The following is an 18958-nucleotide window of genomic DNA, read 5'->3' as shown; positions in this document are numbered from 1 at the left end:
ATTGCACATTATAATTTCGATTTCCATTAATGCCTTGTATTCCAGAGACAACGATTTCCTGCCTCTTCCCCCTGTCCTGCTGGAAAAAATTCCTGATCATTTTGTTTTAGTCCTTTCTGTGAATACTGAACATGTCTTTTTCTGAATTCTTTAAACAACATGGTTGAATGTGAACAATTTGTCTTAATCATGTTTTGCTTGAAGGTTACTGCTCCTATTCCAGAACTAAAGAGAAGCTTATATATGTCTCATTTTTTTTTCTCACAACCACATTACCTGTTTTAATAAAAATATCCTTGCAGACCTTACCTCACTTCTATTCTCAGATACTCTCAACCAAAGCAATAATATTGCATCCTGTGGAAGAGAACAGTGAGCCTTTTTCACTTCTTGTGGCACCTTGGTGTGCAAGCACATATGCACATGTATGCATGTACATGCGCATACATATATATATGTTCAGTGGCTGAATGGAAATGCAGGTGTTTCTGTATGTCTAGATCTCATGTCTGAAAACTTATAGTTTTTGTTTTGTGAGTACATTGATATGGCTTGCGGTCGAATAAAAGTCATTTTCAACTGTGTTCGTGAAAACACTTTTTTGTTCAGATACAGGAAAAGAGCACCCAGCAAATGGCTGATGTTGCATGGTTTTGGGTAGTGAAGGCGTTGCTCTTCTCCAAATGTTACAGCTGCTAACTGAAAACCTCGGGGCATCTGTGCTGTGACTCAGCATCTGTATTTTAGAGTTTTTAATTTCCAAAATGATGTTGATAACTCTTTCAGATAAGGATTGTTTCCACAGCAGTCTGGTGGCTTTTCCATCACAACAGCTAAATGCAAACTGTTAAAATGTAAGGGAAATATTGTTTGATAATTTATAGTGTTAAATAATGAGCTTTCATGGGCAATTTTCCCTGAAGTAACAAGATAAAAATCTCCTGGAATATTGAGATGGCTGAACACAGCAAAATTTTTAATGGCAATATGGCTCACAGGAGACTATAGAACTTCCTTTGAACCCAAGGACACAAATACTTGTAAGGGTCTTTTAGAAGATTGTTTAAGAAAGGCGTCTCATGTTTGGGAGAACATGTTGCATATGGGTGGGAAGCTTCCTCGGTTACTTAAGGCTCTCTCTAAAGTCACTCACTGGCTTTAGTGTAAAAAGTGTTTGATTGGAAAAGTGGTGTTGAAGTAATAGCTCTGTAAGGTTTCATTTTTCAGTGATTTCCAGTGCTCTGTTCACAAGTAAAAATTACTTTTTTTCCCACCTAAATACACTGCAAAGCTGACAAGGAATTTGAAGCTGTTCTATCCTGTCCTGTCCTGTCATCACTAGGAATAAACTTCCTAGAACCTAAATGGTCCTGACTTCCACCTGAGCATCATAATCTTCAGCCTGTGCCCTCAGCTGACAGCTATTTTGCCCAGCTGATGCCTGTTGATGCAAGTGTAGCTGACCAGGGGTTAATGAACAAACAGGTGGATTTGCATTAGAGGGGGTGGTTTGTCTGTCTGTTGCAAGCCTCTGTTTGTAGCCTGGTTGCAGGCTGGATGAGAGCATGCTGCTTCTGGGCAGGTTGGTGCTTGTGTTGGTAGTTCAATGAGTACTGCTCAGAGGTAGCTGGAGTAATGTTTAATGACAGTAGGGATGGTGCTGAATGGAGAGCAGAAAGGGGAATTCATACACGTTTTCATAAATTTGTAGGGATGCCTGTGCTCTAGTACTCTAAAATAACAGCCCTGAGCTTTTCATTGCTTCTGAGCCCATCTGTGCAAAATGTGACTCCATCTCTGTTCCTGTAAGCCTTCCCAGACACTGTATCTGCTGAAAATACTCATCCTTGTCTAATCGGGGGACAGGGAAATTGTTATGGTAATGGGGCAGAATAATACTTTTGCTGTCAATGGTTACAAAGGTTTTCTGAGAGCTTTTCAGTAAAGGCACAAAAATAATTCATTCTGGGTTGTTAATCATCATTTTTAATTAAGATTTTTTGCTTGTTCTGTCTTTTGCCTGCCTGCAACTCTCAGATGAGTAATTGCCACGTATCTTTAGAAGGATATCCTAGCAACCAAAACATGGGGAAGACAATAAATGAGGAAGTCTACAGTCCAGCGGTTTATTTTAGCAGATGTTAATCAATGGAACTGCAGCTTCAATTGCAAAGCCTGAATTTCTTTCTTGTATTTTATTTTTTCCCACTGGGTAACATTACTTCTTATTAAATTACTTCTGATGAGTCTCATCCCTTCACTGCATTATTGTGGACTGTAGATTAAACAAAACCTACCCTAGCAAAAGTATACTTAAGCAATGTAGTTTTATTTTGTGATGCCAAAGCTACCAAGTACTTTCATCGACTAGCTGAACTTGGTGTAATTTACTCTGAAGTGTTACTTATATCCTTATATGGACCTATAAAAAGTTTCTAGAACAGTGAAAAGTATCACTAGCAATAAAAAAATTAATAAAAGTCTTTTTCCAGGACTGAGGTGCACAATTTTATATTCACCAATATTTTCTTTCCTGCTTTCCTTTTCAAAGGAATTGTATCTTTTGCTTCATGTGTTTATGGAGCCACAAGCTTGCAGAATTAGTTAGCTGGGTCTATATTTTTTGTGGTAGCTGATGAAACTTCAGAGTAAGCTGACCCTTTAAGGTGGTGCTTCTAACTCTTTCACTAGCTCAGCTGCCAAGATGATATTTTTTATCCCAGTGCAAGGTGACTGATAAAAGTGCTCTCTACATGGAACTGATAAGAAATGAATAATCTCGCAGACAAAATATACAGTCTTTGCAAGAAACAGGATTATCACTTGTGTGAAGTAGTCCTACTGGGGAATGCAATCAATTGAGGAGAACAAACTTGTGAGCCAGCAGTAGGTAGTATACAGCGTCCAGAATGACACCTGAGCAGTGAGATAGCAGGCGTAGAAGATTTGTCACCTCTGTACTATGTTAGAAAAGGCAAATAGCAGCAAGTTTGGAGCAACTAGTTAGAGCGCTGCTGTGAGTGGCTGTCCTCTCTGAATGCTGTTGTCCTTCAGCAGTGGAAGACCAGTTGTAGTTCCCTGAGATAGCTTTCCAATGCTAGAAAAGCTGTCTTTTTGCACTGGCCTATACAAGGGAAGCAGCACTGGTCTAGAGAAATGTAGCTGTGTGAGAAGTGTTTTGTTTCATCATTTCCTGCTTTGCATGTTCATGAACTGGTATCAAAGAAACGTTGCAAAATCCTCCTATATTTCAGTTGTTGCTTCTACCCAGTCCTGCCTGCTCCTTTATTCCTATAGCTGCTCTTTGTCTGTTTTCCACCTTTTGCCTCTGTTCAAAAATTCTTCTTTGTTTCTTGCACCTATCCACAGAGACGGATTTATTCTCTCCATTGCTTCTTTGTATTTAGTTCATATTCTAGTTTTACTCTCCCCATTTCTTCCTTATCCGTGAATTTCCCTGCTTCAAATTTTTGTATCACTTTCTTTTCTTGCCCTAAGTTGGCACAGCTGCCATCTGACTTTTCTTTTGTGTGATGTATCTTTTCTCCTCCATTCCTTTCTTCTGCAGTGTGTGAAATGCACTGAACTGGAGTTATTGAGAAGCATCATATAGTGAGGAAGAAATAAAAGTGTTTAACTACAACAGTGTACTTTAAGCTCTGTGTGCTGCCACAGACATGACAAGGTCCCCAACATACAGCTCTGGTTTTGATGTATAAATTTTAAGAGTAATTAAATGTTGCTTGTTTGTTTTTGCTTTCTTGGGCATATAGTCTGATTCTACCTGGTAGTTATGTTCTTTCTCTGAATAACCTTGTGCTATTGGTGTAGAGTTGGTTGCTTTGTTGTTGGTTTTCTTCCTGAACACCTTCTTCACCTGTAGGACAGCCCCAGAAAAGAAAAGCTGCAAACTTTAACAATTTAACACTCTAGCCTTACAAGCCAATCCAATAACATAGCTGCTAATAGTTTATGTATTCTAAAACATAGCTTTAGTCAAATGCACATCTTAGCTATAATATGTTGGTAGATATTTATATTAATCAAGAGGACTCTTTATTCAAGTACTTTTTACATAAATATTTCTTGAGCATGATTTTAGAGCTTGCAGTGCCTTTGTCCATCTCTATTACACTTTATTCCTTGATTTCAATTTAGATAAAAAATCTTCCTACAGTCAAAGCACTATTGTGATTCTAAAAAATGTATATAACTTGTATTTACTGAAGAATTGAGAGAGAGCTTGCAGAAAGAATACTTTTTTAATTGATTAGACAAAGACTGGACATGTTGCATAAAAGCAGTTTTATTAGCCTTGGATTGCCTGCAAGGTGCAAACAGTTTAAAGGAATAGCATCTACTATAAAATAGCAGAAGATAGGAAACAAGATTTATTGCACAGATCAGACTTCCTTCTCTTTGATTCTTTCCAAAAGGAAACAATAATTTTCTAAATGTGCAAGTGAAAATTGTACAGGGTTTTTTTTTTTTTAGTAAAATCCTTTTTTCCTTGTGTTTATTTATTTAAATATAGATATGTAGGTAATGCAGTGGTTCCATATGAAGACATATAGCCCCTTTTAAAACAGGTATTTTCTATGTAATTATTAGGAATATTCTTTTACAAAGATTATAAACTCTGCAATGTTAGCAGACATAATGTGATCTAGACGAGATAACCAGTGGTGTTGAAGATTGTATTACTCAATTCCATACTCTTCATTTTGGGCACTTGTATACTGTCTTCCTCACTACACAGTTTAAGTGTTTTCCTGAAAAGGAGTGTGACCAGCTTGCATGAGGCATGATTCTCTTTGTAGAGAAACTTGGTGAGATTTTAAAGGATTAAGATAATTTCATTGTTCCTTATTTTTCTTTTGGTATGGTTTGTGTGAGTTTTTGAATGTACATTCAGAGGAATGTCAGAAGAAATCCTGTAGTGAGATATGAAGTATTGCTCAGGTACTGTGAATGTTCATGTCAGCCTTGAGAAAGTCTGTCCCCTGTACAGGTAGGTATATTCTGGAATGGACTTCTTGGTCTCAGACTTCCCAGTGATGATTTAGATACTCTGTGATGTTAAACAATTGGAAGGTGACAAAAGCACACCTAGCTATGAGCAAGTTGCTGCCCTTCAGAATGAGGAGAACTGTCCTCAGTGGGAGATAGTAGAAAATGTTCCTGTAAACTCAGAAACTGTGCCTAACTGAGCATCAGGGAGGAATACTGGAGCACTTGGAAATGCAGAATAAATTGACTTGTCTTTCAGGTCCATATTGTATTGGAACTGAAAGTAATGATGACTGAAGGCTAGTGTTTCACTAGTCAGGATGGTGTCTGTCCCCCTTGGGTTCAGTTTTAGTCAGCTGCTGTTCCTGTACAAACTCATCCCTACTCCCCGCATCCCAGAAGACCCATAAAATTCTTTTTCTGGCAGTGCTATTATCTGAATGTGTGACTTGTCTGCATAAACTATCTGTAATAAGTCAGTTCATTTAAAATTCACTTTTCCCATTTGGGGAAAGACTGGTGCTTAATTCATAAGCATACTGCTCAGAGTTGTTGCAAACCAAAGTTAAATGAAGAGGACCATAAATACTCACTACACTCCACTTACTTGGGAGAAATGCATCCCACTTATATGAGAGCCTAAAGTTGTGAGAATTGAATTCAGGAACTCAGCCTTCCAGTTCTCTCAGAATGGCAAAGCAGACAATACTCTCCTTATTTAGGAAATTCTTGACTGAAGTTCACCACCTGGCTATTTGTTCCCCCTTTCCCCCTTCTTTCTTTCCCCTTTTCCCTTTCCCTCCCCCCTCTCTCCTTCCTCTCCCAGCCCATTCTTCCCCTGATACGTAGTTCCCCAAGGTTAAGTTCTGTTCAACAGCATTCAAATTACTGCTTCATGTTTCTTGTGGGTGATACTGAGGCAATGAATTAGTCATGCTGCACATCCTCATCTATGTTGTTCCATTTGAGAATGTGAAATCACAGATGTGATTTTGTTGCTTTGCTGACCATGATCTCCCTTTGCATCTCAGAAATGTTTTGTGATTCTGTGCAGTTTTAAGACAGTGAAACACAAAATGGTTTGAAAAGCTTGCTGTTCTTTCCAAATTAAGCACATTCCCACATGGCAGTTCCCTGGAATATAAAGGTTCATCAGCTTGCATGCCACCACTCTCTCTGATTCTTTTTGGTTTGCATATTTTTAGGATCATCATGGATATAGTCAGTGCAACAGGCATTTTTGTTTCCAGAACAAAATGTCGTCTATCCTGTATGTTTTAATAGCTCTTAACTCCTTTATGAAAGTCTGCAGGTACAGTAGCTGTATTGGACATTTAGATATGAACTGTAGAAACAACAACAAAAGTCTTTCAGCTGGTTTAAGTATCTCAAGAAGTAAAAACTTGAGCTTGACTATCATGTTCTGAAATAGCAAAATCCAAATCTGCTAATAGCTTCTTCCAAGTATTTCTTTGGAAGTTGATATCCTGGGTTCATATTTATTCTTTAAACTGTACTAGCTAGGAACATAAGCTGTGTAGGTGTTAAGAAAAACAGATTACATTACAAAGCACGATGCACAATGTTTGAATGCCTCAGTAATTCCCTTTTTATTTTTTTTTTACAGCAGTCCTAAAAAAAATGCAGATATATTCCACAGTTTAGACTTGTACTGTTTGACAGATGTACATTAATATAAAACCCTCATTGCACACATGGATGAGACAGATTTTTTACAGAAATAATTGGGCTAATTAAAATTGGGTGAATGTTTTAATTTCTTTTAAATGCAACAACATATTTTCTACCTGTATCAGATGTATGCCTTCCTCATTTTGAGATATTGGAAAGAAAGCAAAAGGGCTAACTATTTTACATGAAAGGAAGTAAAATTTTTCAAGCCCTTTAATCTTTTATGTTAAAATGCAATCAAAATAGTCTTGTCCTAACCCTTTTCCGATTCTTTCTGCGTACAACTTCCATTTTTATTGTGCACATGTGTGAGCATAATTTCAGGATAATGAAACCCTGTCATACATGGTGATTTAATTTTTAGCATTTAGTAGTGAATATTTTGGTTTCAATAAGGAACAATTACTTGTCAATAATTTCAGAGTTTGGTGCAGATCAGAAATAGTTAGCTTGCCTTATTCTTCCTTGGGATCTTTATCTTGTAAAAAGAAAACTTGCATTATAAATGAAAACAGATTCTTCTCTTAATATCGCACTTTTTTTTTTTTTTTTTTGTATGTTCATTGCTGCTCTTACTATCTAGTTCTGGATTTATACCATGCTGAAAACATCTACTGATTTCAAGGAATACTGTATCAGATACTCATTTCAGTGTGCTAGCATCTTTTCTTACAAAGTAATTCTCCTTGTCCATCTTTTCAATTTGTACGGTGTCTTTACTTGCATCAGTATTACCCAACTAACACTTCACAGCTTGCTATATTTTCTGTTTGCATCAGCCCTACTCTACTAATAGTGTTATACTTAATATTTTTCTCAGTATTTACTACTAATAGTGATTAACTGAGTCCTGCTCTGTGTGGTTGTCTAGCTGTTGTTATTTATTCAAGTGTGTTGTAAATCATGTTGTTAGTGTTTAATAAATAGGAGCAAAATTGAGTTTTCTTCTCATGAAAAGTATATTTTTTATTATTATTTATTTTTTATTCTTTTGTTTTTCTTTTGGTTTGTTTTTTTGTTTTTTTTTTTAGTAACTGCTCCAGCAGGGATGTAAGTTCAGTCTAAAGGGTTTGTTCAGCTTGCTTGGGTTGAATGGTCGCCTGTTAAAGTCAGTGGAAGTTTGCCATTTTTTTCTGCATTTTTTTTCTGTGATTTCCTTTGCTGTTCCCCTTCCCACCCCATTCTTTTCTAATAAATTATCGGTGTGATTCAACCCCAGCATGGTCTCTAGAAACCCTCGCTTCCTCTTTCTTCTTCTTTAATTTTACTGTGCTCTTCTTCTCCAAAAGCTGTGTAAGCTTTCCTGTTCTGTGTTGCCGTTCATAGCAGAATACCCATGGCTTGTTTTTATCTTGCCATTAAATTTTCTAAGATCAGAGTTTTCATTGACCAATACACTGTTTTACATTGTATGCCTCTGGGAATGGGTAGAATATTTAAGAATTCTGTCTCTTAAGACTGATGAGAGTATCCAAACTAAGTATCATTAAAAGTCACTTGGGTCTCTATGAAATATTGGTAAAGTTTGTGTGGGGTCCTTTGAAGAGCCAAAAAGGCCTCAACTCACATGCAGAGAAAAGATACTTATCTGGACCATCAGTAAAGCTTCACAGTCTTTTAGTTCAGATTTACACAGCTTTGTTCTTTAGACTGTTCAGTGAATATTCCTCTATTAAGATGCAAGATGTATGTGTTGCACATCTTGGGGAGACAGAAGACGACACTCCAAACCAAAATACATTCTGTCACTGAGGAAAAATAAACAACTAAATAGAAATTCTGCTTCAAGCTGCCATAGCTCAGCATTTCTGTTTGGATGGGAAGAGAGTGCTGTGCACTGAACATCTATCTAATATATATAAAATTATATATAATATTATATATAAAATTATAAAGATAACAGGAAGGGATTCTGTAGTTACATTGAGAAAAAAAGATAGACTAGGGATAACGTGGGCCCTCTCCGGAAGCTATCAGGAGAACTGGTTACCACGGATTTGGAGAAGGCTGAGGTTCTGAATGACTTCTTTGCCTTGGTCTTCACTGGCAAAGGCTCTGACCACACCACCCGTCTTGGAAGGCAGATGTAGGGACTGTGAGAATGAAGACCTTGGGCCCACTGTAGCAGAGGATCTGGTTCGAGACCATCTTAAGAACTTGAATGTGCACAAGTCCATGGGACCTGATGAAATCCATCTATGGGTACTGAAGGAGCCGGCGAATGAAGTTGCTGAGCCACTGTCCATCATATTTGAAAAATCATGGCAGTCAGGTGAAGTTCCCGACAACTAGAAAAAGGGGAATATAACCCCCATTTTCAAGAAGGGGAAAATGGGTGACCCGGGGGATTACAGACCAGTCAGTCTCACCTCTGTGCCTGGCAAAATCTTGGAGCAGATTCTCCTGGAAGGCATGCTAAGGCACATGAAAGACAACAAGGTGCTTGGTGACAGCCAGCATGGCTTCACTAAGAGGAAATCCTGCCTGACCAATTTGATGGCCTTCTATGATGGGGCTACAGAACTGATGGACAGGGGTAGAGCAGTTGATGTCATCTACCTGGACTTGTGCAAAGCATTTGACGCTGTCCCACACGACATCCTTGTCTCTAAATTGGAGAGACATCAACTTGATAGGTGGACCACTTGGTGGATAAAGAACTGGCTGGATGGCTGCACGCAAAGAGTTGTGGTTAATGGCTCAATGTCCAGCTGGAGACCAGTAACGAGTGGTGTCCCTCAGGGATCGGTGTTGGGGCTGGTCTTGTTAAACATCTTTGTCAGTGACATGGACAGTGGGATTGAGTGCGCCCTCAGCAAGTTTGCTAATGACACCAAGCTATGTGGTTTGCTTGATATGCTGGATGGAAGGGATGCCATCCAGAGGGACCTTGACATGCTTGAGAGGTGGGCCAATGCCAACCTTATGAAGTTCAACCAAGCTGAGTGCAGGGTCCAACACATGGGTTGGGGCAATCCCAGGCACAGCTACAGGTTGGGCAGAGAAGAGATTCAGAGCAGCCCTGTGGAGAAGGACTTGGGGGTGTTGGTCAATAAGAAAATGAACATGAGCCGGCTTCAGTGTGCGCTCACAGCCCAGAAAGCCAACCGTATCCTGGGCTGCATCAAAAGGAGAGTGACCAGCAGGTCGAAGGAGGTGAGACCTCACTTGGAGTTTTGTGTGCAGTTCTGGTGTCCTCAACATAAAAAGGACATGGAACTGTTGGGACAACTCCAGAGGAGGGCCATGAGGATGATCAGGGGACTGGAGCACCTCCTGTATGAAGACAGGCTGAGGAAGTTGGGGCTGTTCAGCCTGGAGAAGAGAAGGCTGTGTGGAGACCTCATAGCAGCCTTCCAGTACCTGAAGGGGGGCTATAGGGTTGCTGGGGATGGACTCTTCATTAGGGGCTGTAGTGATAGGACAAGGGGTAATGAGTTCAAATTTAAACAGGGCAAGTTTAGACTGGATATAAGGAAGAAATTCTTTTATGGTGATGAGGCACTGGAATAGCTTGCCCAAGGAAGTTGTGAATGCTCCATCCCTGGTGGTGTTCAGAGCCAGGTTGGACGAAGCCTTGGGTGAGATGGTTTAGTGTGAGGTGTCCCTGCCCATGTCAGGGGGGGTTGGAACTAGATGATCTTGAGGTCCTTTCCAGCCCTAACTATTCTATGATTCTATATGAAAGGCTTCAGCAAAAATGCTTTGCATCATGGTAGAAGTGCCATGGATGAAAAAGCAAAAAATTGATTTGATGCAGAATGAAGGCAGGCAGCACCTTTTCTGAAAAGTGCTGCACAAGGGAGGACTACTCCTTTTAGGCTGGGAGTTTGGACTTTAAAAGGAACTATACATTCCAAGTGGGTTTTTTTTGGTGTTTTTGTTTGGTTTTGTTTTTTTTTGTGTTTGTTTGGGGGTGGTGGTGTTTGGTTTGTTTTTTTGTTTGTTTTGGGTTTTTTTTGTTTGTTTTTATGTACTTGATTTCCATTTTAATACCGATGCTATCTATATATATGAAAAAATTATCTGCCACTAAATTCTTCTCTATGGAACTGTTACTATCTCCAGGAGCATTTTTACGAAGAAATCTTATCAAAGAATGTTCACATTTTCCTTACGAGTATGTAATACACCAAATCTTAGCAGATATTAAATGTGTGTCTGTGGGAGAATAGTGTTCCTTGCATAATTTAACCAGCATTATTACTCAGCAGCCTTCTTAAAGGAATAACAAATTTAATGCTCTTTTTGTTGTTTTGCATTCTGTGATGCAGTGCTTTTCTACGTCCTTTCCTAGTTAAGTAGAAAACCTTGAGAGTTTTGAAAAAGCATTACTGTTGCAGCAGAAACTAGACAAGAGATGAAAGTAGAGATTGTATCCGGATCTTTGAGAAGTTACTGAAAAGAAAAATGCATAGTCATGACTTTTTTTTTTTCCTGATGATGGTCCTTTATTATTTAGTATATGTTTGTAGCAATGAATTTATAGAAATAAGGTATGACTGGTAAAAATTTAAATATGACAGTTTCTGTTATTAATTCCTATTTTTCAGCTGATTCCTACTAAATTAATCTCATGGCAGTACTCCAGGCAGCAGAAAATTCTTCCTGAGAATCTGAAAAGCTATAACCAGCTACCTGACTTTTTTCTCTACCATTGCAACAGAGTATTTGAGGAACAAAAAATATTGGACTTTTTCTCCTTTATTGTCATTTTTTATCCAATTCTAGTGGATGTGTCAGAATTGTAGAGAGTTCTGTGTGCTAGAGCTCATACACTCGGTTCTCTGTGTGGATTTGATGCATTTATCTGCATTTAAGAGGCAGTGTCTTGGAGGTATTATGCTGTGAGATGAATAATCTGCTTAAATCGTAAAGCACCGGTCATCGGTACTGAGAGCAGTGAACCTGTTTGCCTAGTTCCTGTGCGGCCTGAATTGTATCACTAAGGAGTAGCAGTCTGGCATTTGAGGCCTAGAAGAAATTTCTTCTGGATTCGTACTGCAAAGTTTGTCAGGTATGATGTGACAACACCTTTGTATGCAATTGACTGATTCCTTTGTGCTGAGAACATGGCTAATTATGAAAGAAGGTAGTATTGACTGTAGTTCAGGTCAGTATTTTAGGTCTCTGTGGAGTTGCTGTCTGAGGTTTAGTTTTAATTTTTAAGCATAATTTACAGCAAAGACATGTTCATTCTAAGATAGCTTTTACACTAAGGCTTACAAATGGGTAAGAAAAAAATTCAAGTAGGGTTGATACAATGGAGGATTTACCATACCAGCAAAACATTCTATTGCAGAAACTTCAGGGGACGATGTAGAGACAGACTAGAAGAAAAAGATTAAACTTGGCATTGTTGCTGAGTGGAAGAGATGGGTCAAGATTTTTCTGCTGAGAAATCAGTATAGTTCCATGCAGAATAATAGAGCTTCATTGACATCAGCTGAAAATCTGACCATAAGGCTTATAATTCTATTGTGTTGAAAACCATACAGTAAGGTCATCAGTATTACACCTGCACAAGTGGTAACTGAAGCACAATCTACAGTAGAGATGTGGCAGTGAAGCTGTGGGTGGCCCAGAGCTTTCCTTAAGAAAATTGGTGCATTGAACATATTAATAAAGCATGAAGTAGCTAGGAGTCTTTCCAGTCTGTTGGATAAGTATGTACAACTTTAAAACTTCCCTATATTTCATAGAATCATAGAATGGTTTGGGTTAGAAGAGACCTTAAAGATCATATAGTTCCAACCCCCTGCCACAGGCAAGGCCACCTTCCATTAAATCAGGTTGCTCAAAGCCCCGACCAACCGAGCCTTGAACAATGCCAGGGATCAGGCAGCCACAGCTTCCCTGGGCAACCTGTTCTAGTGCCTCACCACCCTCACAGTGAAGAATTTATTCCTAATCGAATCTAAATATCCCCTCTTTCAGCTTCAAGTCATTCCCCCTTGTCCTGTCATTACATGCCCATGTGGAAAGTCCCTCCCCAGGTTTCTTGTTGGCTTCCTTTAGGCAATGGAAGCAGACTGTAAGATCTGTCAGGAGCCTTCTCTTCACCAGGCTGAACAAACCCTACTCATTCAGCCTGTCTTCATAGGAGAGGTGCTCCAGCCCTTTGAGTGTCTCTGTGGCCCTCCTCCGGACTCACACCAACAGTTCCACATGTTTGTGTTTGAGCCCCAGAGCTGAATGCACTACTGCAGGTGGGGTCTCGTGACAGCAGATTAGAGGGGGAGAATCCCCTCCATTGACCTGCTGATAATGCTGCTGGTGTCGCAGCCCAGGCTACAGTTGGCTCATGTTGAGCTTCTCATCAACACCCTCAAGTCACTCTCCTCAGGGCTGCTCCCTGTATTTTGTATTTGGGATTGCCCTGACCCTGGTTCAGGTCCCTGCACTTGGCCTTGTTGAACTTCACGAGGTTTGCAGTGACCCACCTCTCAAGCCTGTCCAGGTCCTTCTGGATGACATTCTTCTCCTCCAGTGTGAGGACTGCACCAGACAGCTTAGTGTCATCAGCAAACTTGCTGAGGGTGCACTCAATCCCACTGTCCATGTTGCTGACAGAGATACTGAACAGATATATATTTGGTAAGATAGATTTTTGTATGGTTGCTAGGTCTTAGTAAAATTACTAAATAGTGCCTGTGCTACTAGGGATGTTAAGCACAAGAGTTTTACCCAGTTGAATGGCATGCTTTGTTCCTGATTACTCCACTTTGCTACTCTTTTGCATGACCAAGTTTGCAATTGTGTGCCTTTGAGTACGTCTGGATGATTTGAACAGTGATGAAGGTGCTATTGTAAGGAATATGTGGGAGTATTCATCCACAGGAACATTTAAGAATATATATATATACACACCATCTGGTGCAATGAGGTGTATTTCAAAGGCAAAATATTTGCTCTTTAGAATTGTCTCAGAGTTAAGAATTATTTTTTTTTTCCTTTGGAAAAGACATTTTGGCAGTTTCTAGAAAGAACTTTTTCATTTGGAGAAGGGGAAGGAACCTAACTAGAATATGAGCATTATATAGTCAATTTTTTTTTTTTTTGAACCCTCTCCATATTTTTAAAAAACTCTTTTTAAGTACCTGTTCAAGAACTGGAGACTACTTGAGGAATATAGTCATTACAATTTCATACAAACATACCTTTTAGCTGTGCCTTCTTGATATTTGTTTATGGAACCAGGATCTATGTTAGCTTTCACAGAAAATGTTGAGTTGATTACCCCTTTATATGGCCTTTTCAGAGCTTTCCAGCATAGAAGACTCCAATCAGGATTCCCCTGTGTAAAGGCTTTTTGTATTCATAACTCTGCAAAACGTTGTATATTAAGCTATATGACCATATGCTTTCCCTAAATTACTGGTAGAAGTACTATGAGATTGCATAGGGCCAAGAACAGATGTTCAAAGACCCCTAGTAGCAGTACCTCTAGTGAGCAATGAATATCTAACAATAACTTTAAGAGTTGTCAGCCTAGCATAGTAATGTGCGCATTTAGGACATTTAAATGTGCCACTTCTATGTAGTGCTATTTTTTTTATTAGAACATTTTGTGCCTCAAAGTTAAATGTCTCGCAGAGAGAATTTTTTGTCAACTAAAGCTGATGGCAAATTTTTTTAGAGAAGGCTTAAAAACATGTTTATAAAACCAAGGTGAATGACAAGAATTTTTTTTCTTCCAGTTCCTTATTTCTTTGCTCGCTTGGCAGCTGCTTGCTGTTTTGCTCAGCATCAATATCATACTAATGAGTTGCAGGCACAGAATTCATTGGATTTGCACTTCACAATTTTTACCCGAAGAGTGTCTTTTAATAGTGTTCTAAAATTTCTACAGTAGGAATTCCAGAAATTTGTTTCTTGCATCTACAAGATGTACTAGATATCAGCTAATTCCTGTAGAAAAACGCATTGAAAGGTCTTGCTCATTTTTAAAATCCGCCATTAGTAGATGACTGGTTTTCTTTAATTAATGTAGGAATAAAACTTGTTAAATTAACTGTGTAGCAAATCCACATACCTTCTGGTTTTACAGATATAAACAGAAGTACTTAATAATAATTTTTATGCCTCTTTCTTGATGTTTTGTTTTTTTTTCTGGAACAATTAACAAGTCCTCTTATCATTTGCATTTATGGATGTGTCTTGGGCATGAGCTGTGTCTGTACACACCCAGTGTAACCAGGCTGTGATCATTTACACCTTCTTTAGAAATACTTTAGTAACGGCAGCATAAGATAACTAGCATATGTCCTCCAGACTGATGTCACATTGGATAATGCATTTTTCTTCTCTCTATCATACATGTTAAATCTTGCTCTTTGATGTAATATGGTACACTGTAATAAATGCTAATGATTACTGCTGTCAGATAGGACTTTAATCCATTCCAGGGTATGGATGTCTGATGTGTGAATAATTGGAAGCAGTAACACTTTGTCTCCTCAGCCCTAGCAAGGCGTGCTGTTCTTCCTGACTGAATGTATTTGGAGGCTTCAAACACTCCAGTCATGAATCCTCCCACCACATTTGATAATTCTGATTTTTGTCTAATTTCTCCTCAAATGGAAGCTTTTAAATATTTATCTTATTTTTGTATGGACTTCTGGCATTAGTCTAAAGACAACTGATCACTTTGTTTTTCACATCCATTGATAATTTGTTTCATTGCACAGTGACACCCACAGTATGAGTTCTGCTTTTGATTATCAGTTCCTCATTTAACCTCTCAATGGCCTTGCATTTTCTGTAAGTACTAATACTCTCCCAATTTGTACATCTTGTCAGTGATCTGGGGGATTACGTGTCCTCCTGCTGGGAGGTGGATTGTATGCAGATTAAAGATTTCCAGTTACTCTAAGGTGATGTAAAATTTCCCTGAACCTGAACTGACTCCTCACAGGTAGTCCTGGTGCTGCACTGTGACCTGGGGAGGCTGGAGCCCTTTTCCCTCAGTGGGCCCTGAAATGGTGGCTGTGCTTTGCCTGTGGTGTATGTGGGCTGCATCTGAGGCTCAGGTGTCTCCAGCCCCTCTCCTCATTGAAGTGCTCCTGCTTCTCTTTACCACAGCAATTTTTCACTGCTTTATGGATGACTACTGTGAAGTGATGCAAATATTTCTTTCAGTTTTTTCCTACTTAAATTTATGTTCTTGATTTTTCTTGATCTTTCAGTGAAGTGTTTTAGTAACCACATAGCTTTGCATACCTTTTCCACAGGCGAGAAATACTACCAGAAAAAATGAATGCACTAAAACTATTCAAAACTTCTACTCTGTATCTAGAACTAGAATGTGTTTAGTAAAACTGGGAGCAAGATTTGGCCTGTACTCCATTATCCATTAAATTGTGATAGCTCCTCCACTCTGCATCATAAATCTGTTGATTATATTTCTTTGAAAAGGAATTACTGCTTCAGTCAGACATTAATCTCTCATCAGATTTTATTATCTATCTTATTTACACTGCTACTTGGATTATAAAAAGCAGTTAAATAGTGCAAATTAGCAGTTTGTCAAATTTAAGTTTTCATGGCCTAATAATTTTCAGGGTGAGCCAATTTATGCTCAGTTTTTCACATTCCTTAGCAAGAAGTTTTATTTTAATCCTGGCTTGTAAACAACGGCAAGGGAGGGAGAAATCCACAGAGCCTGACCCTTCTGTGCCCTGCTTTTGCCAGGGACGAATTTTTCTAGCCATGTTACAAACCTCTGGAAAGAGAAGCCGGTTGTCGGGGGGGCCGGCCCGGCGCGGAGCCTCACCGCTCCCCTCAAGTCCGGGGCGAAGGCTGTGATGCTGCGAGGCCTGCTCGGTTGCCAGGGCGACGCCGGCCCTGTCAGCCGCAGGCACTGCTGGCACTTGTACTTGGCGGCTGCACCTAGGTGCTGCAGAGTGGGGTTTTAATACAGATTTATAGATGAAAAAATTTCACAGAATAATGAGAAGAGGCACCTGTAAAAAAAAAACAACCAAAAACCAACATAATAAAGCCTGTGCTGCTTTATGCCCTGCTGCGAGTCCTACCCCAGGTGTCCCAGTCATAGTTGTGCCCAACTGTAGTCTGAGCTGAGTGTGAAAAGGAGGCTTGTTTGATTTCTTGCCTCATGTAATATGGAAATGGGAAATGACTGCTTCAAGTTAGGTGGATCGTGCTGGCGCATTGGTCTGTGTCATCTTCAGCATATCTGTGAACTCTGGGATAACATCTGAGAACTTATTTTGGGGGATTATTAAGAATGGAGAGATGTCAGCATTATTTTACTGAAGTGTTAGCATGCAGTGGCAAAGTATCCCAGTTAATATTGTTCCAGGATCAAGAGATCCTGTAGGTGCTCTCCCCCCTCCCACACCCTCTGCTGCTGCTGGTGGTGGTTTTGTTTCCAGAACGAAGAGCTACTTACGAGATGGCTTCCAGCCCACAGGAGAATGAATTAACTGTTCAAACAAATGTGTTTTCCCTTCAGTTGCTAAACTGCAATCTGTTTGGTGACAGGAAAGAACATTTTCACCACTAGCGGTGGTAAAACTTTTTGAATGCTGAATGTTAAAACCTTATTACTTTAGGTAAAAGTCAAACTACCTGTACGCCTGGGAGCCCTTGGAAGGAAATGGTTTACCTGAGCATTATGGCTACAGGAATGTGCTGAGCTCCCAACAGGCCCTTGCCTGTGTTTGACCTTCTCTTTCCCTCATCTTCCACCTATTGGGATCTTTGCTGTGTATAAGTTCCTTGTCACTGTTTGACTGCTATGCTGGAAATGATTTCTGTTTCTGCCCTTGCAGCACCCAGTGGTGGGGGATCACCATCTTTGCTGTGCTGGGGGTCAGCCAGAATAATGTATGGTGCCTGTAGTGCCATTTCACAGTAATTGAAAATACTATTGTGTCAAAATCTGTTGCACTTGGTCAGCCTTTGTCAACTTGTCTCTGAAGTGCCACAAGTGTTGGATTTAGCTGTTTAATAAAGACATGGAAATAATTATTATTTCCCATTTAAAAGGGGATGATGCTACTTCTGTGAATGAGAGGAAAGAGAGCTCCCGATAATAGTATTCTCAGTGTGTTCTCAAATGTATTGTTTAGTAAGTCAAAAAACTGGCTCTGAAGGGTATCATGCTTACTTGCTTATGTAAAAACAGATCCTGTCTCTTGCAATCTCTGCAGACGATGGCAGTAGGGTTATTCAAGTTCTGGTGCAGGCTGGCTGTAGAGGCAGAACTGAGCTGGTACGTGAGGCTTTGAAGAAAGTCTCTTCTCTTAGAAAATTATCCAGGACCTTTCAATCATAGGTTGTGGTGGTGGTCCCCAATAGTCACAAGTTGATATCGCACGACTGTGCTTATGTTCAGGTTTCTCTGTTCCCGCTTCAGCATTGCCTGTCAAAAGGCACAGCTCCTGTGCTGGGAAAATGACTGGGTGGGTTTGTAAAGCAGGCGCCAAAGCTTTTGTTTGTGGACTGGCTGTCAACAGAATCCTGAGACAAGCTGGGTGACACTAGAGTTTCTGTCTTGGAGATCAATTGCCTTATGGATGTGGTGGCAGAATAAGAGCCTTGCACTCTCATCTGCCCCATATATTGCTGTCTTTACATTTTCTGTTGTCTATTTTACTATCTTATAAAATTTGTTGTAATCACCATCAGTTCTTATTGCTTTTGGAATGTGCTGCCTAACATGAAGTGTGTCAAGAGCTTTTTAACACTGAGCATTTCTGATGGGGGTTTGCAGTGTATGCAAGGGTCTGACCTTGTGAGCCCAGTCACGGAAATGGAATGCAACAAGCTGTTTTAACGAGGGTAAAGTGTGCTACTTTTAGATGAGAGCTGTGTATAGGAATGCATATAAGATATTAATGCTATTACTACTGCTATCATCTAGGATGTTGCTCAGATAAAAGTATGCTGTTTTCAATAGCTGGAGGGTTTAGCATAGACGAGGCACAAATAGCAGTAAATAGATATGCATTTAATATCTAGAGATGGGTAACATCGTGTCATCTATCTTTTATATGATAGCAATCTCAATAGATACTAATCAGTCTCATTTTTTATGAAACATCCACTTCATGTATTGCTTTCACTTGCACATCTTGGGCTGCGTAGTTTTGCTACTGATGCTTGCTCATATTACTAACTTCTTTTATCTTTACTTCTCTAAGTAAAACTGAACAAGTTAATGCAAGTAAGAACATTTACTATGTATCACTGATATGGAAGAAGTGTAGGTATACCTACCCAGCTGGGT

At 39.5% G+C, this 18958-nt stretch overlaps 1 protein-coding gene across 10 annotated transcripts in view; it reads left to right on the top strand.

Moving 5' to 3' along the window:
• Positions 1–18958, top strand: part of NLGN1 (neuroligin 1) — a 477276-nt gene that overhangs the window by 195364 nt on the left and 262954 nt on the right. Inside the window, exon 1 of one of the 10 annotated variants that reach the window (XM_061452528.1) lies at positions 1501–1582. The exons of the other annotated variants lie outside the window; for them this stretch is intronic. Within the exon in view, the coding sequence (XP_061308512.1) occupies positions 1558–1582 (25 nt within the window). The 5' untranslated portion in view covers positions 1501–1557. Of the gene's footprint in view, positions 1–1500; positions 1583–18958 lie in introns of those variants that run through there. 10 annotated transcript variants of the gene reach the window in all.

This window comes from Pezoporus flaviventris, unplaced genomic scaffold (assembly GCF_033815535.1).
Source record: "Pezoporus flaviventris isolate CSIRO_AGI_PZ_B2104156 unplaced genomic scaffold, CSIRO_AGI_Pfla_v1 ptg000013l, whole genome shotgun sequence".
Classification (NCBI taxonomy): domain Eukaryota; kingdom Metazoa; phylum Chordata; class Aves; order Psittaciformes; family Psittacidae; genus Pezoporus; species Pezoporus flaviventris.
This window is presented reverse-complemented; position numbering and strand designations above follow the sequence as displayed.